Raw genomic sequence first — 24,886 nt, 5'->3', positions numbered from 1 at the left:
ACCACGGATGTACCAAAAGGCATCTACTCCTCTGTGGATGGATGTGTAGGCTGCTCCCGCCTTTAGTGATTACAGGCAATGGTGTGTATGAACAACCTCAGATAAATAAACCCGTATGAACATCATGTCACACACGTGTAAGTGGGTCCTAGAAGTGAAGCTCTTAGGTCAAAAGGCATGCACATTTTATTTTAATAGATATTGCCAGATTGCAAAGGAAAATGTGGAAGGAGAAGCTGGAGAAGATCAAGGATGTCTCCCACAGCCACTGATGCCCAGACATGAGCCACACATTCCTCCTGTTTGCCAGTGACTGATGAGTTTGGAGGGGCAGCAACTGTGGGCAACACTGGCAGGTGGGCCACAAAACATGACGTGACAAAGGCCTTTTTATGTGTGGATGGGTGGATGGATGACTGTCTAGCGACTTACCTATCCATCTATTTATCTATCTATCTATCTATCAATCATCTACCTATCTACTTGCCCAGGCTGGCCTCAAATTCCTGGGCTCAAGCAATCTTCCCACCTTAACCTCCAGAGCAGTTGGGACTACAGGCTCATGCCATCGTGCCTGGCTGAAGCCCTTTTGAAAGTAGAGAAACACATGACCTAGCCAGGAGTCCCAAAGGATACCAGGAAACACAGAAGCAGAAAGTGTTCACTGGAGAAGTGAGCAGTGCACAGCAATTCCTGATGACCCTGAAGTGGCCGACACGGTCATTCTCAGCCCTTTTTGGGTCCTAGGCTCTTTGAGCATCTGGTAAAGCCAAAAATATGTGTGCACATGTCCATCCACACTCACACACAGCCATTTTCCATATAATTTTAGGAGTCCATGGATGCGGGGTGAAGGGCCCCTATTGCAGGGGGCTTGAATGGGCGTAGAGAAAACCAGGCTCCCATTTAAGCTAGATGCATATTTTGTTCATTTGGGGTCACTACTTTGAAAAAAGGATTGTTCTCTATTACTGTATACTGTATTTTATCTTTTTTTTTTTTTTTTTTTTGAGACAAAGATTCACCTTGTCACCCACGCTGGAGTGCAGTGGCACGATCTCGGCTCACTGCAACCTCCGCCTCCGGGATCAAGCAATTCTCCTGCCTCGGCCTCCCAAGTAGCTGGGACTACAGGTGTGTGCCACCACACCCAGCTAATTTTTGTATTTTTTGTAGAGATGGGATTTGGCTGTGTTGGCCAGGTTGGTCTTGAACTCCTGATTTCAGGTGATCTGCCTGCCTTGGCCTCCCAAAGTGCTGGGGTTACAGGCATGAGCCACCATGCCTGACCTGTTACTGTATTTTCTTGAAAGACCATTTAATACAGGCTTTGATAAAAATATTTATGTTAATGTTTTTTGAAGTGTTTTTTAAGACATTCCTGGGAATGTCCAAAAATCCCCAAACTGAAAGGAACCCAGGAGGCTGGTGGTGTGCCCCACTGCTTGTTAGCAATTTTTCTCAATACACTGGGAAAACAGGGGACTAATGCTGCGGGGATCCCCAGGACCAGGATGGTGTTTTCTGAGTAGAGGGCAGGGCCCTGCCTACCCTTCCTGAGCTATCACATGGACGAGTTTGAAACAGAAGGAGCCAAGAAGCTGAGACTCAGCGTGGCTCTAACTCAGGTTCTTAGAGGACTGCAACGCACCAGGAACCTTCCAGAACATTGTCTTTTTTGGGTCTCACAACCACCCCGGGACGTAGGTACAGCATTTCCATTTCATCTTGCTGAAGGAGAAACTGAGGCTGAGAGGATTTGCGGATCTTGACTTTCCAAGCAGAGTCAAGCCCAGAGCTTTTCCTAACACAGAGAAGCTTCCAGAGACTGTGAGGGGCCTCCTTTCACCCAGGAAATCACCAATGCCCAGGCCCTATCCAGACCCACTCAGACTGTGGGGATGGGGCCAGGCCCAGATATCTTTAAAGTGCCCCGAGGCTGGGAGGCCCTGCCTTAGACCAGGGGAGGCCTGGGGGGTAGAAACAGCAGAGAAGCTTACTGCTTCCCCAGATAACTGGACCTGGCCCCCACATCTCTTGAGGCGGACAGCCTCCTGGTCCCTCCTTGTTTTCTCACTTTGGATAGCGACCCAGCCACTGAAAAGTATCCCTGTGTCCTGAGTCGCGCAACCTGAGAGCTCTCGGCCAGCTACGGGCCAGTGCCCTCCCCTGCCTCAGGGCGTGTCTGGAGGTAAGATCTGCCCCAGGCCACAGTTCGCAGCATCTGCAGCAAGGCTGTATCAGCAAACCCTTCTCACAAAACTACATTGTTAGACATTTATCACAAATACAAGATGAGGGTGCCCATCTGTTCAGAACCAGATGCAGTGGCAAGAGGGGAGGGCGGGGACTGGCCAGGGCAGGGGTCTCTCAGCTGCTACTTGAGTGGCCTGGTGGAAAGACGGCCTGGCTGCCACTTCCACCCAACTGGGCCACCATGAGAAGCATACTTTCTCATGCTGACTTGGGTCTCAGATCCTATACCCTTTCTGGGGCACCCCTGATATGGTTTGGCTGTGTCCCCACCCAAATGTCATCTTGAATTGTAGTTCCCACAATTCCTACATGTTGTGGGAGGGACCTGGTGGGAGGTAATTGAATCATAGAGGAGGGTCTTTCCCGTGCTGTTCTCATGATAGTGAGTAAGTCTCCCGAGATCTGATGGTTTTATAAAGGGGAGTTCCCCTGCACAAGCTCTTTTCTCTTGTCTGCCACCGTGTGAGACAAGCCTTTCACCTTCCACCATGATTGTCAGGCCTCCCCAGTCACGTGGAACTGTGAGTCCATCAGACCTCTATCTTTTAGACTGCCCAGTATCGGGTATGTCTTCATCAGCGGCGTGAAAACGGACTAATACAATCCCTTTTCCCTCCACCACTCCCCAGTCAGCTGCTGGGAGACCCTGAAGGTTGGAAAGTGAGCCACTCCCAGAACTTCAGGCTGGGTGTGGGCCTGAAACCCCAGAGGGTGCTTGGCTGCGCTTCTGCAGAAGAGAAGCAGCAGCTACCAGACCGCATCCTGTGCCAGGCCTAGACAGAGCTCACCCAGCGCCACACACACCCTCACTGCACAGACACCCACAGCAAGACCTAGAGACTAGAAACTGCTGGGGGCACCAAGGCCCCAGCAGCCTCATGTGGATACTTCCAAGACAGGCAGGCAGAGGCTTTGCTGAAATCAGGATTTCAGCATCATTGTTTTGCTCTAAGTGCCTAGTAACCCATTTAGAAAATTAGGTTATGTTCCCATGACTTGTTCTTGCTGCGCCACAGCTGACTGGGGATGTCCACTTCCTTTTTTAGTTGCCTGCAAACATCAGGGCCTAGGACAGTGGTTCTCGCTTTTTTTTTTTTTGAGATGGAATCTCACTCTGTTGCCCAGGCTAGAGTGCAGTGGCACGATCTCGGCTCACTACAACCTCTGTCCCCTGGGTTCAAGCAATTCTCATGCCTCAGCCTCCCAAGTAGCTGGGATTACAGGCACGCACCACCACACCCAGCTAACTTTTGTATTTTTAGTAGAGATGGGGTTTTACCATGTTGGCCAGGCTGGTCTTGAACTCCTGACCTCAAGCCATCTGCCCACCTTGGCCTCCCAAGGTGCTGGGATTACAGGCATGAGCCACCGCACCCAACCAGTTCTCACTTTTGACTGCACTGAAGAATCACCTGGGAGCTTTAAAAACTGCAGTGACTTAGGCCGAGCACTGTGGCTCACACCTGTAATCCCAGCACCTTGGGAGGCCAAGGTGGGCATATTGCTTGACCTCAGGAGTTCAAGACCAGCCTGGGCAACGTGGCAAAACCTCGTCTCCACAGGAAATACAAAATATTTAGCCAGGCATAGTGGCAGGTACCTGTAGTTCCAGCTACCTGGGAGGCTGAGGTGGGAAGATCACCTGACCCAGGGAGGTAGAGGCTGCAGTGAGCCGAGATCATGCCAGTGCACTCCAGCCTGGATGACAGAGGGAGACTGATATGGTTTGGCTGTGTCCCCACCCAAATCTCATCTTGAATTGTAGCTCCCATAATTCCATGTGTCATGGGAGGGACCCAGTGGGAGGTAACTGAATCATGGGGGCGGGTCTTTCCCATGCTGTTCTCATGATAGTGAATAAATCTGAGGTCTGATGGTTTTATAAATGGGAGTTCCCCTGCACACACTCTCTTGCCTGTCGCCATGTAAAACATGCCTTTGCTTCTCCTTTGCCTTCCGCCATGATTTTGAGGCCTCCCCAGCCATGTGGAACTGTGAGTCCATTAAACCTCTTTCCTTTATAAATTACCCAGTCTTGGGTATGTCTTTATTAGCAGTGTGAGAATGGACTAATACAGAGACCCTGCCTTAAATACATAAAAATAAATAAAAACAAAAACTCCAGCAACCGAGCTGCCCCTGAGACCCATTGGTCAGCCTCTCCAGGTTGGGGCCCAGGTGTGAAACGTGCTAAAGCTCCAGGTGATTGAGACAGGCAGTGGAGACCCACTGGATGCTGCTGAGGGCCCACATCCAGCCAGTCAACACAGAAGCCTCTGTTTTCCTCCTCTGGGAACTGGACCAGCCTTTGTCCACTCAACTTGATTAATGCCCATATACCCAAGGGCAGCATCCAACCCGCCCTACCCCCTTTACCTTTTTATTTCCTCCCCCAGGGACGTGGGTGATATTGTCCAGGGACCCAATCTTCGACTGGACTCTGTCCTTGAAGTCAAGCTTCTCAGATTTTACTTCCACCTGGCCACCTCCTAGAACACAACACACACAAGAGCATCTTGCCATCATCTTCTGTGGTTCTGTGGACTTAACATACATTACAAGAGGTCTGCAGTCTACAGGGCAAAGTGCCAGGGGCTGCTGGGGCACAGCAAAAATTAGATTGGGTGCCACTGCTCTGGAGGGAAGAAGACAATGACAGGACTTCCAGGTTTGCAGCAGGACTTGAACCAGGGCCAAGCAAGTGGTTCCAAGTAGAGACCAGCCTTTAGAAGTAGGTAAGACTCCTTTAGAATGGTGTTTGGATACAAGTAAGTCCTTGCAAAGCTCTTGAAAATAGTTTGCTTCATCTGTCTAATCAAAGTGTGCATCAAATATTTACACTGTAAACTCTTCTTCTTGAGATACTGCAAAAGTAAATGACAGCTCAGCCCAGGAAAAATTATTCTAAATATACATTGGTTGGCTTCCAGTAAGTAAAGTCTTTTTTTTTTTTTTTTTTTTCTTGAGACAGAGTCTTGCTCTGTCGCCCAGGCTGGAGCGCAGTGGCGTGGTCTCTGCTCACTGCAAGCTCTGCCTCCCGGGTTCATGCCATTCTCCTGCCTCAGCCAACCGAGTGGCTGGGACTACAGGTGCCTGCCACCACGCCCGGCTAATTTTTTGTATTTTCAGTAGAGATGGGGTTTCACTGTGTTAGCCAGGATGGTCTCAATCTCCTGACCTCCTGATCTGCCTGCCCTCGGCCTCCCAAAGTGCTGGGATTACAGGCATGAGCCACTGCGCCCGGCCCATTAAGTGAAGTCTTTTCTATATCAACATCCTGTAAACCATGACCCCACAAGACCTTGGAATTAAATTGAATGTCAAAATGCACACTAAATAAGAACGCTTTCAGGCCGGGCGTGGTGGCTCATGCCTGTAATCCTAGCACTTTGGGAGGCCGAGGCAGGTGGATCACCTGAGGTCAGGAGTTTGAGACCAGTCTGACCAACATGGTGAAACCTCGTCTCTACTAAAAAAAAAATACAAAAATTAGCTGAGCATGGTGGCGGGCACCTGTAATCCCAGCTACTTGGGAAGCTGAGACAGGAGAATTGCTTGAATCCAGGAGGTGGAGGTTGCAGTGAGCCGAGATTGTGCCATTACACTCCAGCCTGGGCAACGAGAGTAAAACTCCATCTCAAAAAAAAAAAAAAAAAAAAAATTAGCCAGGCATGTTGGCATGTGCCTGTAATCTCAGCTACTCAGGAGGCTGAGGCAGGAGAATCACTTGAACCCAGGAGGCGGAGGTTGCAGTGAGCCGAGATCGCACCACTGCACTCCAGCCTGGGAACAGAAGAAGGCTCCCTCTCTAAATAAATAAATAAGGACCCTTTCTCCCTCCTGACGCTTGACACCATGCCCAAGCATGGGACAAGGCATGAGGAAGAGACAGCCCACAGGACTTTCCAGGGAAAGATGACAAAAGCAGCTCCCAGCTGCTCTCACAGCTGGGGTAGTGGCACCACTTGTGGAATACTTTCCACAGGGAGACTAAATCCCACAAAGTGTCCAAGGGAGCCAGAAAATAAGGAGTCACATTCTAGACTGAACTTCTCATGGCCTTCTCTTCCCACAGTAAGGGTTCAAGTAAAAACCAGCCCTGAATAGGGCCTAAGGCAGAAGTCCCCGCTCTGGACTCTCGGGGTGGGGTGACAGAATCTATAGCTGTGTCGTCCGATATGGCAGCCACTCTTCCTCAACTGCACCAGCCATGTTTCAAGTGCCACATGTAGCTAGTGGCTACTATACTGGACAGCACAGATACAGAATATTTCCATCACTGCAGAAAGAAGTATAGACAGCACTGGTTTCTTTCTTTCTTTCTTTCTCCTTCCTTCCTTCCCTCCCTCCCTCCCTCCCTCCCTCCCTCCTTCCTTCCTTCCTTCCTTTCTTTCTTTCTCTTTCTTTCTGCTGAGTCTCACTCTGTCACCCAGGCTGGTATGCAGTGGCGTGATCTTGGCTCACTGCAAGCTCCGCCTCCCAGGTTCATGCCATTCTCCTGCCTCAGCCTCCCAAGTAGTTGGGACTACAGGTGCCCGCCACCATGCCCGGCTAATTTTTTTGTATTTTTAGTAGAGACGGGGTTTCACTGTGTTAGCCAGGATGGTCTTGATCTCCTGACCTCGTGATCCGCCTGCCTTGGCCTCCCAAAGCGCTGCGATTATAGGCATGAGCCACCGCGCTCGGCCGACAGCACTGATTTCTACACAGTGTGAGGTGGGGAGGGGAGTAAGCATGGTTCCAGTAGCATCACTTTCTTTTCTTTTTCTTTCTTTTTTTTTTTTGAGACGGAGTCTCACTCCCTCACCCAAGCTGGAGTGCATTGGCACGATCTTGGCTCACTCAGCCTCTGCCTCCTGGGTTCAAGTGATTCTCCTGCTTCAGCCTCCCAAGTAGCTGGGATTACAGGCATGTGCCACCATGCCTGGCTAGTTTTTGTATTTTTAGTAGACATGGGGTTTCGCCATGTTGGCCAGGCTGATCTCCAACTCCTGACCTCAGGCAATCTGCCCACCTCTGCCCCCCAAGGTGCTGGGATTATAGGCGTGGGCCACCACAGCTGGCCCAGAGCATCATTTTCTGTTTAAACAAAGTCACAGAGGGGACATGGCAGTGACCCAGGGTTCCTGTGCTGTAGCTGCTGCCGATGGTGAAGTGTCTCCCATGTTGGCTGGGGACCAAGCTCATGCATCCATATAGCTGAACCTCGAGTCTGAGAGGCCCTGTGGACAGCTTGCAGGGAGAACAATGGGTTAGGGGTTAAGGCCAGCATCTCGCCTCCCTCTTCACCTTAAAAAATATATTTTCTTAATTTTTGTGGGTACATAGGTGTATATATTTATGGGGCTCATGAGATGTTTTGATACAGACACACAATGTATAATAATCACATCATGGAAAATGGGGTATCCATCCCCTCAAACATTTGTCCTTTGTGTTACAAACAATCTATTTATATTCTTTTAGGTTTTTGTTGTGTGTTTTTTTGTTTTTGTTTTGTTTTTGTTTTTGTTTTGAGACGGAGTCTCACTCTCTCGCCCAGGCTGGAGTGCAGTGGCGCAATCTCGGCTCACTGCAAGCTCCGCCTCCCAGGTTCATGCCATTCTCCTGCCTCAGCCTTGTGAGTAGCTGGGACTATAGGCACCTGCCACCACGCCTGGCTAATTTTTTGTATTTTTAGTAGAGACCGGGTTTCACCCTGTTAGCTAGGATGGTCTATATCTCCTGACCTTGTGATCCGCTCGCCTCGGCCTCCCAAAGTGCTGGGATTACAGGCGTGAGCCACCGTGCCCAGCCGTATTTTTATTTTTATTTTTGAGACGGAGTTTCACTGTCACCCAGGCTGGAGTGCAGTGGCAAGATCTCGGCTCACTGCAACCTCTGCCTCCCAGGTTCAAGTGATTCTCCTGCCTCAGCCTCCCGAGTAGCTGGGATTACAGGCGCCCGCCACCATGCCTGGCTAATTTTTGTATTTTTAGTAGAGATGGGGTTTCACCATGTTGGCCAGGCTGGTCTCAAACGCCCACCTCAGCCTCCCAAAGTGCTGGGATTACAGACGTAAGCCACTGCACCCGGCTATCTTTTAGTTATTTTTAAATGTACAATTAAATTATTATTGACTATAGTCACCCTGTTGCACTATCAAATACTAGGTCTTATTCTATTTTTTTTGTACCCATTGACCATCCCCCCACCATCCCCTCACTACCCTTCCCAGCCTCTGGTAACCATCCTTCTATTCTCTATCTCCTGGATCCCACAAAGAAGCAAGAACATGTGCTTTTTTTTTTTTTTTGAGACGGAGTCTCGCTCTGTCGCCCAGGCTGGAGTGCAGTGGCGCGATCTCCGCTCACTCCGCTCACTGCAAGCTCCGCCTTCCGGGTTCACGCCATTTTCCTGCCTCAGCCTCCTGAGTAGCTGGGACTACAGGCACCCGCCACCACGCCCGGCTAATTTTTTGTATTTTTAGTAGAGACGGGGTTTCACTGTGTTAGCCAGGATGGTCTCAATCTCCTGACCTCATGATCCACCCACCTTGGCCTCCCAAAGTGCTGGAATTACAGGCGTGAGCCACAGCGCCCGGCCGAGAATATGTGCTTTCTTTCTGTGCCTGCCTTATTTCACTTCACTCCCGCCTCACCTTGTCTAGGGCAGCATGGCCTGGGCAGGAGCGAGCTGGAGCCACCACGCCTCCTGGGCTCCCGCAAGTTTCACACTCAACACTTCCCTTGATGTAGGTCTACCTAAAATATCCTTTCCAGCCCCTTCTGAAGTCTGGAGCAGTTCCAGCCTCACCAGGACTCCTCCACCCCCTGCACCTTCCCGTCCCAACCCTCACCTTCCACAGGGCTACCTGGTTTATGATGGATGTTGCCTAATGAGCCACACTTGGAGGTCACCTTGCTCAGGTCAACTGGTTTGTAGACTATTTGCACCTGGAGATGAGAGAGGAGGAGAGAGAAGAGGAAAGGCAGAGAGAGAGGAAGACAGAGAGACAAAAAGGATAAAATGGGATTATTTTATTAAGGGTGTAACTCAATGAGAAGCAGCTGTGTAAGCCCAGGCCCTTATTGGACAGTGGTTCCCAGCTGCCATGAGGAGCACACCCTAGTCAGGGTGGAAAAATGTGTTGTCGAAATTCTGCCAACCCTGCCCCAGGGGAGCTGGGGACTGTGGGATTGGAGTGTCTTCAATCCCTGCAGAACAAAAGAGCCTCTGGGAAAAACAGGGACCCATTGTCATTGTGCAAGACCCAGACATTTGCTCAGCAAACGCTTAAGTGTAAAAATGTCACTCCCTTTCCTGACATGAAATTGACAGATCACAATCAGACATGAAGAAAAAAGTGATCAATATGATGAGTATGCACAGCATCTGAAAAATCTTGCTGGAAAGGCAGGAGTGGGGTATCTGCTGGGCCTCAAAGAGGGGAGGCGCTGTGAGGGTCGATGGGTGGGCTTTATTCCAGAAAAGCTTCCACGGACCCTGGAAAGCACTAGAGCAAAGACCATCAGTAAGCAGGACCCAGCGGAGCTCAGCAGCTCGGACGTGAGGACCAGCAGGCACCTGCACACTCAGTGTCCTGGACATTCCTGTCTTTAGCAATAGGAACAAAGCAACACCAACAGGGTGGGTAGGTGGCACAGCAGAAACCAACAGATTTAGTGTCTCAGTAAGCTCGAGCGGACGCAGACACACATGAGGAGGCCTGTGGCCTCCAGGGCACCGCTCCCTCTGGGAATGATGGCCCTGAGCTGCCAGCTGATCTCAGTCAAAGAACCAGCTCCCCTGTGGGGGGCACGCTGTAGGGACTCCACAGTGGCAGACAGACAGGTCCCCTGGAGGCAGGCCTCTATGAAGCCATGGCTGTGTGGGGCCTGGGGGGCGGGTCACTGACTGACATTCCTGGAGTCCCCAGGGCCTCCAGCAGTGGCCTTGTGTGGGGTCACCTGAGGGTGCAAGGGGGCAGCCACCTCCCACCTATCAGTCAGCTCCCGAGGAAGCCCTGCCCTGGAGCTTCCTGGGAGACAGCTGGCTTCATGGCTGAAGATGGTTTATCAAGGTCACCAAAAAACAAGGTGCAGGGCGGGTGGTGGTTTCTCCTTCCACTTAGGTCTAAACTGGAACCATCCCGAATTATTTTGGTGTCAGCTGGCATGTGCTCTTTATGGATGGGGAGTTAACTGGGGCAGAGATGGCTGAGGCCCATGTGTGTCAGGGCGGACATGATCTGTGGCAAGGACGTTGGGGGACAGGGAGGATGGATGGCGCGTGGCCTGGCTTGGAGAGAGCTGTGCTCTGAGGCCGGCACCGAGGGGGTGGACCAGGGCCGAGGGAGGTGGGAGGACGTGCTGGTATGACCAGGGCCTCCTTCCCTCTTCCCTCTGGCCTGGGTGAGGTAACTCGTGAGAGCGGGAGGGGGGCTGGGACAGGGACCAGGGAACGGCCAGAAAGGAGAGGAGTGGATGGCAGTGGGAGCCAGGGCCGGTGGTCAGGATACCTGGAGGCCAGGGAGGGGGACAGCAGGCCCTGCAGAGCTTCCAGGGTCCAGCCAGGAGGCAGAAGGGTCCCAGGTAGAGAAGGAGCAGGGCCAGCCTGCTGGGAAGGGGCCCCCAGGCTGGGGAGAGGCTAGGGCTCAGGCCAGGGATCCAGTGCCCCCAGATGCCAGGGGCTGGCATCTCTTCTCACCAGGAGAAGGGCTTCCTGTGAAGGTGCTCAGAGGGCGGTGCTCAGCCCGGGACATCTGGTGGCTCTCTGCCAGGTCACAGGCTAGACCGCAGACAAGCAGAGCGCGGGACACAGGCTAGCCCGCAGACAAGCACAGCGGGGGTCACAGGCTAGCCCGCAGACAAGCACAGCGTGGGTCACAGGCTAGCCCACAGATGAGCACAGCGCAGGACACACGGGCGGGCCCCAGGTAGGTCCCAGATGTCCTGGGCACTGCAGCGTCTTTGGGCATCAGCTACCCAGAGGGGTTGGCCACGCAGCCCGTGTGCACTCTCTCCCCAGCTCCGCCTCAGCAGCACAGCCTCCACCAGGGCACCAGACTTGACTTCAACCAGAAAGCACATGGCCTTCCTCCTCTGGCCGAGCTCACTTTGAGGAAGCCAGAGAACCAGGATCAAAGCTCAAACAGCTGAAAACAGCAATCCCAGGAACAAGGGCCCGGGCAGGGGTGGGGGCGGCACACACCTCTTCTGTCCCCTCACAGCAGACAAACTGGGGGGACAGGAGAGCAGGGTGTGGGAGACAGAGGAGACACTTAGCAGACACTGGTGAGGAAGCGTTAGTTAGCCCCATGCAGCAGCCGCAGGGCAAGCGCTTGCTACCTGTGGGACTCAAGGGGCCTCAGGGCAGAAGCCGGGATCCAGGTGCTCAGGGCAGGAAGCAGCAGCACATTGCAAGAATAAACCCTCTGGGCTGGATGCGGGTGGCTGCCTCAGGCCAGGCATTTTCTGGAGACAGCCCGCCCCGGAGCCACAGCAGTGTCCTGGTACTGCCAGCCAGGGCCAGGTGATTGCTCTCAAAAATCAACGCCTCCCACCCCAAGGGTCTCATACGTCCAGCTCCCCAGGGTGTTAACAGTTTGCTTTCAGCTGACCAAGAGAGCTGGTGGGAGAGGAGCCTCGGGTGCCCAGTGGACACAGACCGGCCAGGGGATGATGAAGCCTCAGCTTATCGGGTGGGTCAGTTGCACTTGAGGATCTGAGTCCCGAATCTCACGGAGACACTCCACAGAAGACGCACGGAGTCCCCAGGGACATTTAGAGGAAGCCAAATCTATTTATTTTAAAATTATTATATTATTGTTTTTTGAGACAAAGTCTCACTCTGTTGCCTAGGTTGAAGTGCAGTGGCGCGATCACGGCTCCTTGCAACTTCCGCCTCCCGGACTCAGGCAATCCTCCCACCTCAGCCTCCCAAGTAGCTGGGACTACAGGTGCGTGCCACCACACCTGGCTAATTTTAATTTTTTTTGTAGACACAGGGGTCTTATTGTTGCCCAGGCTCGTCTTGAACTCCTGGGCTCAAGCGAACCTCCCGCCTTAGTCTCCCAAAGTGCTGGAATTACAGGCACGAGCCACCACTCCTGGCCAGAGGCAGCCAAATCTAAAAGGGCCAAAAGCAGCATTTCTCTGCCACACCTCAACGCTGGGCAGAGGGACCTGTCGCACTTTGGTTTGGCTCTTTGCATCTGGAGTCTCTGCCAGAGGGTGGCGCAGGCTAAGCATAAGCTGGAGGCTTAGGAATCGGCTCCTGCCTTGAACGTGTAGGAGCAGCAGCTGAGCAGGACAATAAGACCTTGGTGTCCACTCATCAGAACAAACGGGTCACCTGTCCACAGTGGAGCCACTCAACGTCAACCTGCCCAGGTGTCGGGGGAGGAGGCGGCAGCCCAGTCTCAGGTGCCACCACCTTCAGCCCAACTTCCAATGGGCATGGGGCTCCTGGGGACAGGGCTGGGCATGAGTGGAAGGAGACTTTGATGGGTATTCTTAGCTTCCCAGGCAGGGTCCGGAGAGAGGGTCCGTCATCTGCCCTATTCTGTCCACACAGCCTGCGCAGGCTGGGGGACCCAGAAATGCTGGGACACCCCCTCCTAGAATATGAGGAAGGGGCTTCTGGCAACAGTGGACCATGTGGGGGAATGTGGGGAGCCGGGCTACATTCACCCAGAGGTCGCAGCCAGATCCTGAGAGCCCAAGAAGGATTTATTCTATGCAGTGTCTCGCAAGTGTACGCACTCACACCACTTCCTAATAATTCAAGCCACAGCACGGCGCATGGGACGTGTGAAGGTACTCACACTGCCGCCTCCCGGGACGTGTTTGATATTATCCTTTGAGCCACACTTGGACTGGACGTTGCTAAGATCCAGCTTCTTATTAATTATCTGCACCTTTGGTAGCCAGAAAAAAGGATGAGTGACACGCCACCCTGGACCCGCCTGCTTGCTCGCAAGGACGCCTCCACTTTCGGACTTGGCAGAGGCAGTCTGGGGAGTGACGGGAGGTCGAGTCACACCCCAGGGGAGCTGAAGGGACAGAGGGCTGCTCTGAAGGCATCCCAGAAGTGTGAGTGATTTCCAGCGGGCTTTACGAAGCTGGGATTGCAGGTCCTCACTTCACAAAAGGATGGCATCGTGAGGCCTGAACCCCAGAGGGGAGCGTTCACCAGCCTGAGGTCAAGTGAAAAATGTGTTCGGCCACACTGACGAGTGAGTAATAGGAAGTTCCCCGGCATCTCCACTCACACCTGGCTAGACCCACCGGCACATTCCCAGAGAACTCCCTGCGGCTGTTCTCAAGCCTGCCGGGCATCAGAATCACCTGTGGATTTTTACAATCTCAGACCCTAGCCCTGACCTAGAATTAGAATCTAGGAGTCTGGCTTCAGTCTCTCTAGTTTTGAAAAGTTCCCCTGGTGATTCTGACACACAGCCAGGTTTGAGAAGCCCTGACCCCGTAGGCAGGACACAGGCCGCTTTGTGGGGAAGACAAATGTGGGGTGTCCCTTCTGTACGAGGGCTCTGTCCCTGCAAGGGGGGGCTGTGCCTTCTCCTTCCATCCACCCACCAGCCCTCTCCCACCCACAATGCCACTAGGTGCGTAACGGAAGCTAAGCAAATGCTCCCGTGGGGCTTTTTCTCAGCTCTTCCATAAGCAGGGGTGGCCTGGATGGGTCTCCCACGACTGCATTTCTGGAAGGTTCTTTCTGCAGACACCAGGGAGGTGTGAAAATATCAGCGTTTTGATGAGAAATGATTTTTACCAATTTGCCTAAGAACTATGAAATAGAAAACCATGGTTTAGGGAGTTGGAAAAACTGGACATTTTCTCTGCCAGATCAGTGAGAATGTCTTCCTCACCCGGTGACCTTTCCCCTCAGGAACTCTGGAAACAGTGGAAACAGTGTGCTTTGGGTTTTTTGTTTTGTTTTTTTTTCTTTGTGAGATAGGGTCTCACTTTGTCACCCAGGCTGGAGTGCAGTGACACCATCACGGCTCAGTGCAGCCTTGACTTCCCAGGGCTCAGGGGATTCTCCTACTTCAGCCTCCCAAGTAGCTGGGACCACAGGCACATGCCACCACACCTGGCAAATTTTTTGTATTTTTTGTAGAGACGAGGTCATGCTATGTTGTCCAGGATAGTTTGAAACTCCTGGGCTCAAGCAATCAGCCCACCTAGGCTTCCCAAAGTGCTGGGACTACAAGCGTGAGCCGCCATGCCTGTAATCTCAGCACTCTGGTTTTTATTCGTCTCAGGTGTAAATAATTGCCAAGTGGTGATCCCAGTGAAGGACCAGCCGTGCCCAGGCCGCTTCCGAAATCTTGAAAATGGCACCGAGACCTCAGTGGCTCTTTTGAGAATGCTGGGTGGAAACCACTGCCCTGGAGGCCCCATCAGCCTGGGCTGTCGGGTCTGGGGTTGATCCAGCCTGACTTCTGGTTCATCCCGTTTTTTTTCCCCTTAATTTTACTTGTCTGAATCTTCAATAGGAATCAATATCTAACTCATTTCTTCATAATCTTTTATGTTCCTTCAAAAGACTATGTATTTTTATTAGAAAATATAACGATTTTAAAAAACAGAGCTCATCAAAGCAAAAACCATTTTCTTACCACCCTAACACAATCACGATTGCATTTTGTTGTATTTCCTTGAAGTCTCATTTATATATAACTACCCCTGTATACCTATACTTGGTAGAATTATTGTGCACATGCAATTTTGTATCTTGCTCTAAGAAGTGATATCATATCCTAGGCTGGATGCAGCGGCTCCTGTAATCCTAGCACTTTGGGAGGTCAAGGCTGGTGGATCACCTGACGTCAGGAGTTCAAGAGCAGCCTGGCCAACGTGGTGAAACCCCGTCTGTACTAAAAATACAAAAGTTAGCCAGGCATGGTGGTGCGCAACCCAGCTACTCGGGAGGTTGAGGAAGGAGAATAGCTTGAACCCGGGAGATGGAGGTTGCAGTGAGCTGAGATGGCGCCACTGAACTCCAGCCTGGGTGACAGAATGAGACTTCGTCTCAAAATACAAAAAACAACAAAAGAAGTGATATCATATCCTAAGCATTGTCTATGGTCTACCGTCATCAGAAGCACTATGTTTAATAATATGTCCCATTCCATTTTGTGAATATTGTTCCCCTGCTATCCAACATTTGTATTGATTCCACTTTGTACTTCAATAATACAAACAGTCCTGCAGGAGCTGGATTTGATGCAAAGAAAAAAAAATACAAACAGCCTCCCATGAACCTCTTTCTGAAAGGAGCTTTTTCCATATGATGGGTTATTTTCATAACACAGAGTCCTAGAATAGAATTTCTGGGTCAAAGTTATAAATATTCTAAAACCTCTCGGTACAACTCTCCACATGGCTTTCTAAAAGGGTTGCATGAGTTTTCCCTGTGAGCCCTGGTGAGAGAGCCAGCCTCACCACATTGCTGCCAGCACTGGGTGTTTACAACATTGTTTTGCTTATTTTTTTTGACCAAAATAAAAGAAACTGCATTGCTGGCTTATTCTGCATCTCTCCAATTATGACTGAAATCGCTCCTTTACCCCCTTTTTGCTGATGGGTGTATTTTTTCTAACATGCACATATTTACATTTTAATTTATTTTTATTTATTCTTTTTATTATTTTTAAAATAGAGACAAGGTCTCACTCTGTCACCCAGGCTGGAATGCAGTGGCGCCATCGTAGCTCACTGCAGCCTTAAACTCCTGGGCTCAAGCAATCCTCCTGCCTCGGTCTCCCAAGTAGCTGGAACTACCGGTATGTGCTACCACGCCCAGCTAATTTTTAAAAATTCTTTGTGATGATGGGGTCTCGCTATGTCACCCAGGCCGGTCTCAAACTCCTGGGCTCAAGTGATTCTCTCACCTCAGCCTCACAAAGCACTGGGATTACAGGCATGAACCACGGTGTCCAGCCTACATTTTAATTTACTTATTTATTTTTGTTTTATAATTTTTTAATTTTAAATTTATATGGGTACATAGTAGGTGTATATACTTGTGGGGTACATGAGATATTTAGATACAGACATACATTGTGCAATAATCATGTCACGGTGAATGGGGTATCTATCACCTCAAGCATTTATCATTTCTTGTGTTATAAACATTCCAATTATACATTTTATTTTATTTATTTTATTTTATTTTATTTTATTATTTTATTTTATTTTATTTTTATTTTTTTGAGATAGAATCTTGCCTTGTCGCCCAGGCTGGAGTGCAGTGGCGCGATCTCGGCTCACTGCAAGCTCCGCCTCCCGGGTTCATGCCATTCTCCTGCCTCAGCCTCCCGAGTAGCTGGGACTACAGACGCCCACCACCATGCCCGGCTAATTTATTCTTTTTTTTGTATTTGTAGTAGAGACAGGGTTTCACCATGTTAGCCAGGATGGTCTCGATCTCCTGACCTCGTGATCGGCCTGCCTTGGCCTCCCAAAGTGCTGGGATTACAGGCGTGAGCCACCATGCCCAGCTAATTTTTGTATTTTTAGTAGAGACGGGGTTTCACCATGTTAGCCAGTACAATCACACTCTTTTAGTTGTTTTTAAATGTACTATAAATTACTGTTGACTGTCGTCACCCTGCTGTGCTATCCAATACTAGATCTATTCATGCTAACTACGTTTTTGTACCCATTAACCATCCCTACTTTCTCCCTACTCCCCTCCACCCTCCTCAGCCTCTGGTAACCATCCTTCTACTCTCTATCTCCATGAGTTTAATTTTTAGCTCCCACAAATGTGTGAGAACATGTGAAGTCTGTCCTTCTGTCTGGCTTATTTCACTTAACATAATGTCCTCCAGTTCCATCCATGTTGTTTCAAATGACAGATTCTCATTCTTTTTCATGGCTGAATAGTATTCCATTGTGTATATGCACCACATTTTCTTTATCCATTTGTCTGTTGATGGACACTTGGGTTGCTTCCAAATCTTGGCTATTGTGAATAGCCCTGCAATCAACACAGGAGCGCCTGACCTACATTTTTAGATACTCAAATTCTTCCTTTGTAATTCCTTCTCTGGTGTTTCAATGTACAATCCACTCCTCCTTTAGAGATGGATAAATCTCTAGTGCCACATCACCTTTCTTGCCCACTGTCCCCACATTAAGGACAAGGAGGCCATGTGAGGCTCACTGAGGTTCCGCAACTTTCTCAGGTCAGAAGCAACCACAGAAGAATCTAGATTTCAGAGTTTGTAGCCACAGGCTATCTATGTGACAACAAAATTGTCCTGGGCTGTCCTCAAGGCTACAGCCTCATAAACCTAATAAAAACAATACTACTTTTTGATGAATGTTGAAATTCTCTCCTGCCAGCAAGGAGACACTGTGACAGTGCCTCAGCCCAGGCTGGAGCTGCGGAAGGAGGTGGGACAGGCTTTCTCATACTGCTTCTCAAGGAGTCACTGTTGCCCTCTGCACAAGTCTTTGAATCAATTCATGCCACCCTCCGATTTTAAGGAATCCCACATAAACTCCTTCTTTGCGGATTATTTTTTAAATAAAAAAATAGTTTTAATGGAGATAGAGTCTTGCTATGCTGCCCAGCCCAGGTCTCAAATTCCTGGGCTCAAGTGGTCCTCTGGCCTCAGCCTCTGGAATAGCCTCAGCACCTGTAGGCTTGACGATCATTTTTTATTCATAACTTTTCAGTGGATAAGGCTTAGAAGATTTGCCTGCTTTCAGAAAGGAGTGGGAACAGCTTAGAATTAGAAAACACACACAATAATAAAGCAGGAAAATGTAAAGAGTAGCATTAGAAGAAGGGAAGGGCATCAACACTGATAATTACAAGAGTGATCATTACATTTAACTTTGAGCTTCCTGGAAGCCGAGGCAAAAAGGGAAATGTCATGGGTTATGTAACTCTCCTTATCTGACAAAGAAAACTTACCAGTTTTTCAAGGGAGAGAACTTTGTTTTCTGTACTAATCCATAAAAGAAATTAAACGAATGAATCAAAGGACATTAAGCAATAACTCAGTATCTGCCACATACTTAGAAATGTTTTTTTCTGGCCGGGCGCGGTGGCTCACGCCTGTAATCTCAGCACTTTGGGAGGCCGAGGCAGGCAGATGACGAGGTCAGGAGATTGAGACCATCCTGGCTAACACGGTGAAACCCCGTCTCTACTAAAAATACAAAAAAATTAGCCAGGTGTGGTGGCGGGCACCTGTAGTCCCAGCTACTTGGGAGGCTGAGACAGGAGAATAGCATGAACCCGGGAGGTGGAGCTTGCAGTGGGCGGAGATCGCACCACTGCACTCCAGCCTGGGCGACAGAGCGAAACTCTGTCTAAAAAAAACAAGCAAACAAAAAAACAAAAAAGAAATTTTTTTTCCATGTGGCTTTTTCTTGTTCTAACCCCACAAAAAAGGCAACAAGCCTTTGTGAGATTTTACAATAGACACAAGGGTATTTACAAAGCAGACCTGAACTACTGCCAATTGTCACATTAAGTCAACACCGTTTATAGAATCTTAGATTTACAGAAGGGAGAGAAAAGAGGAATGCTTGTCATTATGAAATCAGAATCCTGAAATTTAATTTCTCAGCTACAGTAACATATATATTACACTTCAGCTCTGGATAGACACTGACAAAAACCTTCAAGGGAGAGAACGATGTGTTGCAAGCTCCCAATTTTGATCCAGGGAACTCCTAGTCAGGGGAGAAATGTCTGTGGTCAGAGTTTGACCCTGAAGGAGAGGCTGTGGTGAGGTGGGGCTGGGGGTGTGTGTCCACTTGGTTTAATCAATTTCCTGGAGCACCCAAAGCAGCCCTAAGCTCTCACTAGACCTTGATCTGGTTTTGTTTGGGTTCAGTTCTCTCAAGGCTGTTCCAAAGAGCCCAGCCCTCCCTCCCTGGCCCCAAGCCTGCAGCCCCACAGCCCCACAGCCCCGTCCGTGCCTCACAGTTGGCTCCCAGGCTGGCCCAGGCTTGGCCTGTCTCCAGCACTGCCTGGTGCTCGCTGTGCTGCGCTTTGCCTCACCAGGCTCAGCAGGCCCAGTGCAATACTCTGCTGGGAGTTTAACCCGGGGTGGGCACTGGATGCCCACACAAGCCTCCTCTTCAAGTCCAAGGTGATCAGCTTAGGAACTGACACAGGAAAACCTGTCTATGTCCTGTTAAGTCAGCTGGCCAAAGAAGAGATCAAATAACAGGGTAGAGTCACCTTCAGAATTATTTACACTGTCCTTTAAACAGTGATGAACCCAAGCTCCTTTAAAATGATTTGATTTACACAAGATTTTTCAGAAGCACTGAGGTACAGGAAAAGATGCCTGGAGGGTCTCAGAGTTACAGAGCTGTCCTAGAGGAGGGTCCCAGCCTGGCTCTGCCCCCCACTTACTGTGGGGTCTGACATCTCAGCCCAAGCTCACCTGCATCCCTGGCCCTGATCGAGGAGAGGCAAACGATTCCACGTACAAATTCACTGTATTTATTCCACATAAATGTTCTACATAGATGCTTTTTAAAGCGACAACTGGGGCTTTGCTATTAAATATAATGTATTTTTAAGGGCAGGTGTGGTGGCTCACACCTGTAATCCCAGCACTTTGGGAGACCAAGGTAGGCAGATCACCTGAGGCCAGGAGTTTGAGACCAGCTTGGCAAACATGGTGACACCCCTCCTCTACTAAAAATATAAAAATTTGCTAGGCATGGTGGTGTGTGCTTGTAATCCCAGCTACTAGGGAGGCTGAGGCAGGAGAGTTGCTTCAACCTGGGAGGCGGAGGTTGCAGTGAGCCGAGATTGCACCACTGCACTCCAGCCTGGGTGACAGAGTGAGACTCTGTCTCAAAATAAATAAATAAAATGTATTTTTAGAATACTCAGTTCTCTATAATGGTCAGTGGTTTATGAGGAGGGAGGAAAGAGGGGTAAAAGGAGAGAGAAACAGATCGGAGAGATGGGCAGAGGTGACTGGGTAGAGATAGAGCAAGGCTGGGGGAAGGTGAAGACGAGAGTGCGCCCACACACACACACACACACACACACGCCCTTAAAAAGAGAAGGTCGGGCATGGTGGCTCACACCTGTAATCCCAGCAATTTGGGAGGCTGAGGCAGGAGGATCACTTGAGCCCAGGAGTTCAAGACCATCCTGGGCAACACAGTGAAACCCCATCTCTACAAAAAATATAAGAAATTAGCTGGGCACTGTGGTGCAAGCCTGTGGTCCCAACTACTCAGGAGGCTGAGGTGGAAGGATCTCTTGAGCTCAGGACTTCAAGGCTGCAGTGAGCTATGATCGCACCACTGCACTCCAGCCTGGGCAACCCAGCAAGACCCTGTCTCAAAAAAGAGAAACAAATCAATACACACAGGGAAGGAAGCAGCCACCCAGGCTGCGGCCCAGAACCAAGAAAGTTACAGCATTCTATTGCCATCTTGTGGCCATCTTGAATATTGCACGCCCCCCCCCCCCCCCCCCCCCCCCCCGCTGCAAGGCTTTCAAAGCCCCACTGCTCAGGTAGGTTTCTGTCCATCCTGGGCTTCCAGGCTCTGTGCTGCTTCAGGTCTTCACATCCCAACTATTGGCCTGGACATCCTCCGAGAAAGTGACTTTAGCTCCATCTTCTCAGAGCCAACCAGGCACCCCCATGCTTGGGCCCCTGGGCCCTTCCCTGGCCATGATCCTGCACACCCCCTTCTCCCTGCTGGCAGTCACAGGGTCCCCAGTTCTCCTGATCCTGCAGCCTGGGCCCCACATGAGCAACTTCTCTCTCGCCCTGCATGGACCCTGGGACTCCCTGCTTCTTCAGCTCTCCTCTATGTTTCCCAGCGACCCCCCAAGAAGGGCTGCTGAGGCTGGGCCCTCACCCCTGCTTAACCGTCCCCAGCAGATGCCGACAGCCTGCCTGCTTCAGCACTCCCACGGCCACTGCCAGCTGAACTGAGCCTCTCTTCGGGGCCACCGTCCACCACCCTCTGTCCTGTCGGGTGATGTCCAGCGGCTTGCAGCTGCCCCAACCTCTCTTCTGCCAGTGTGAACTTTCCTAGCGCTCAAGCTTCACACCCCTTAGTGCTGAACACACACCCTCTGCTGCCCCAGCTGCCTCCAGTTGTTTATTTTGCTTTTGCTCTGAAGAGCTCCACGTTGCAGTGTTCCACTATCCTCCTTCAGCTCCTGCACCCAGCACTCCGGGTGGGGGCTGTCCTTTCAAAGGCCATTGAACAGGTCCCAAACAAGGGTCTGCCTGTCTTCTCTGGCTTGCTGACTTGTGCAGGCTGCTCCCCCTGCATGTCCTTGCCTGGCCAAGCTCTCCATCCTACATTCCTCCTGCTGCTGTGACTGGCCCTGTTTCTCTGCTCACCTGCCCCTGTCCCCTGGCCTGGACCCTGGGGGCAAAAGCTCTTAGCACAGAGCCTGGTGCTCAGAAGTGCTCCATAAATGTTGTCTGAATGAATGAATAAAGGAATGAAATAAGGAAGGAACCAGCATTTTTTTTTTTAATAGAGTCTCAGTCTCACTGTGTTGCCCAGGCTAGGGTGTAGTGGTATGATCATAGCTCACTGCAACCTTGAACTCTTGGTCTCAAGTGATCCTCCAGCATCGGCCTCCCAAAGTGTTGGGATTACAGGCATGTGCCACCGCGCCCAGCCAGGAGCCAGCTTTTAATGCTGTTATATGTTGTTTTACTGGTTGTGTTTTCTTCTTTTTTTTTTTTAAGTTAGGAGTGCAAGGTTGTGTTTTCTGGTTTATTTCTGCTCTTATCTTTGTTTCTAGATTCTTATTTCTTTTCTTGTACTCTTTTTCCCCTCCATTAAGAACCTAATTTATATGCTGCAGTCATTTAATTTTTTAAATAACAAAAGTATTTAAAACTAGGAAATCCTTCTAAGTACAATTTGGGGCACCTTAATATAATGTACAGGATTCATTTTACTTTACTTTTTTGATACAGGGTCTCGCCCAGGCTGGCGTTCAGTGGTGTGAACATGGCTCATTGCAGCCCTGACCTCCCAGGCTCAAGCAGTCCTCCCACCTCAGCCTCTGGAGTAGCTGGAACTACAGGAGAGTGCCAACAGGCCCAGCTAATTAAAAAAAAAAATTGTAGAGACAGGGTCTCCCTATGTTGCCCAGGCTGGTCTTGAACTCCTGGACTCAAGTGATCCTTCTGCCTTGGCCTCCCCAAGTGTTGGGATTAGGTGTGAGCCACCACACCTGGCCCCAACAAAATGTTTTAAAAGCTGGTCCTTTGTCTCTGTGTCTGGACACACTCCCACTCCCGCAGGCCAAACAGGGCGGGGATGAGCTTGGCAAAGGGGATGTGGGAACCAGGGGCTGGCCTGGCTGGGTCTGAGCTGACTGAGGAGCCAGGCACTTGGAAACTGCAAATAGGGATAGAGCTGGGACTGAAAGTGGAAAATGAGTCACTGGATCAGGGTGCACAGGAGGCCGCAGTGGTTGAGGTTGAGGGTAGGTGTCAGCAGTAAGAACCCAGGGCCACTGAATCTCAGCCAGGCTGCACACTAGAGTCACCCAGGGGAGGCCCACCTCAAGATGACAACAGGTCCAGGAGGCTCGGGCACTGGAATGATGTTTAAAAGAATTCCCTCTTCCCGCCAGGTGCTCCCTTTTAGTCTGGAGGGAACACTGCCACCCACGACTCCCACAAGATCGGCGGGGCCTACGGGCTCTTCCTGCCTGGCACCCCACCCAGCTCCTCCTCCTTCCCTGCAATCTCTACCCCTACCCAGCTGGTGCTCCAGTGCGGCCACCTGATTATCTGCATTTTCCTTTCAAAATAATTCCATTTGGGGCCCCAAAGCAATATATGTTCACTGTAGCAAATCCTGAAAACAGAGAAAAGCACAAAGAAGAAAACAGAGAAAAGCACAAAGGGGAAAACAGACGTTTTCCGTTTTTCCCCCAGTGATTTGCAGCAATCTGGGGCAGTTTTCAGCCTCTGCAGGTTCCCAAACGTGACTTGGCTCCTGCTCTTTTCCCTTCGGTGTGAGCATCTGTTCCGGCACGGTTGAGGGATTCTTCAGACTCCGCCAGCTTTGCCTCTTTTGTAGCCAAACATTTATTGAGCACTTACTGCATACTGGGTACTACATGAGGCCACAGGGACCCAAAGGTCTCAGCAAAAGCTCGTGGAGCCTTCAGGCCAGTCCAGGAGGAGGAGGCCTGACACCCTTCAGCGGGTCATTTTAAAGGCTCTTGTGCATGGACCCTGTATGACATTTTTCTTTTTCTTTTTTCCTGGAGATTCATGTGTTGGTCTTTGTTATGGCTGAGGTTTAGTTTCAGACAATTTTTCTAGGCTTTCCTGGCATTTAAGGGAGGCTGTGACTGTGTCCTCTGCCACTTTTCCACACTTCGTCCCCCAAAATATCTCAAGAAAAGTCAAGTCACCCTTTCTCCTTTAACCCTTTAGTAGATTTGGACGTGCTGCCTCCACCCAGCGTGGTGACGTCATAACCTGGGGCCCCGTCTGCCCCTTTCTACACTTGGCATGAGGTCGCCTGACTCTCACCCCTCATGGGCAGAGGCAGGGCAGCTGCAGGGTGGGAGGGACAGTTCTGGCCCTGAAAGGGGCCTTCAATGGAAAGTTGTCTTCCCTGCTCAGCCCCATTCCTGCTGCTCTCTTCAGAGCTGTAAGAACTGGGCCAAATGGTGCCCACACCTTCCAAGCCAACCTCAGATGAACTCAGGGTCAATAGGGAAGCTACTTCCCATGCTAAGCTGAGGGTTCTGTCTCTGGCAACCTGAATCATCCACTCACACAGAGGCTGAGTTAAATTAACCCCGCATTCAATGAGGGCCGGCCACCTGCACAGTCTTGTGGGGGCTGCAAAAATGCGTGAGACTCGGCCTCCACCCTCACTCATGGCCCAGACTAGGGAGCAGCAGACACATGCTCAGTGTGGTCAGAGTTTACAGGGGCTTTAAGAAGAGAGAGGGGAATCCAGGAAGACTTCCTGGAGGAGATGGCAACTGAACTTGGATTTAAGGGAAGGGAAGAGATAAAGAGAGAAGGACATTCCCCACCATGGGACACAGGGCAGGGCATGGCAGAACCCAGGGGCCCCCAGAGGTGCATGGGCAGGGAACCCCAGACGGGGAGCAGCAGATTCAGGCTAGGGGGAAGGGAGCACCTTGTGGGTGCTGCTTGTTATGTGACTTGAGGAGATCCTGGATGGCAGTCTGGGTGCTGGAGCAGGATGGGGGTGCATGGGTGGGCAATGGGAGAAAAGGCAGGCAAGGCCAGTGAGGGCCCCTCTGGGGTCTTGGGCAGCACCAAGGCCAGGCACCCTGGAGAATGAAGGTCACGGTGGTCCCAAGATGGGGCTTCTGGAGGCGACTTTCGAGAACCGAATGAGGACTGGAAAGTCTGGAGACGAGGGAGCGCATTGTCCCCAGTGGAAGCGCAGGACAGTTTCCCTCAGCTGCGGTACAGGACAGAGGCCCCGGGTCACCTGTGAGTTATTTCCCCAAGGTCTCTAACCAGGCCATTGTGGTGGATGAGGGTCCAGAGAGCCTCTTCCACTACAAGCTCCACATGCCTGAGCAGGGAAAGGCCGGACCTTAATTTAACCCGGATCGTTTGCCATCAGGAGGGAGATTCTGAGATGCT

General features: G+C 50.7%; 2 protein-coding genes across 6 annotated transcripts in view; both read right to left on the bottom strand.

The window, feature by feature from the left end:
• The window catches only part of MAPT (microtubule associated protein tau), a 133,528-nt gene that overhangs the window by 4,972 nt on the left and 103,670 nt on the right, over positions 1–24,886 (bottom strand). For 3 of the 5 annotated variants that reach the window (XM_008965223.5, XM_014341976.5, XM_008965217.5), the window contains 3 exons: positions 13,064–13,156; positions 9,110–9,191; positions 4,633–4,745 (listed from right to left, as the gene is read on the bottom strand). In XM_008965223.5, the coding sequence (XP_008963471.1) occupies positions 4,633–4,745; positions 9,110–9,191; positions 13,064–13,156 (288 nt within the window). The remainder of the gene's footprint in view (positions 1–4,632; positions 4,746–9,109; positions 9,192–13,063; positions 13,157–24,886) is intronic. The other 2 variants (XM_008965235.5, XM_008965232.5) reach the window with 1 other exon arrangement.
• On the bottom strand, positions 13,163–24,282 carry STH (saitohin). The gene has a single exon (XM_034941618.3). The coding sequence runs from the start codon at positions 24,138–24,140 to the stop codon at positions 23,754–23,756; it is 387 nt and encodes a 128-aa protein (XP_034797509.1). The 5' UTR covers positions 24,141–24,282; the 3' UTR covers positions 13,163–23,753.

Source organism: Pan paniscus, chromosome 19, assembly GCF_029289425.2.
Source record: "Pan paniscus chromosome 19, NHGRI_mPanPan1-v2.0_pri, whole genome shotgun sequence".
NCBI lineage: Eukaryota > Metazoa > Chordata > Mammalia > Primates > Hominidae > Pan > Pan paniscus.
The sequence above is the reverse complement of the archived record's forward strand: the minus strand, read 5'-3'. Positions and strand labels throughout refer to the sequence as shown.

What these genes read in the sequence shown, in the direction of transcription:
- STH (XM_034941618.3), bottom strand. Translation starts at nt 24,140, where the DNA reads ATGAGTGAGGGTGGAGGCCGAGTCTCACGCATTTTTGCAGCCCCCACA.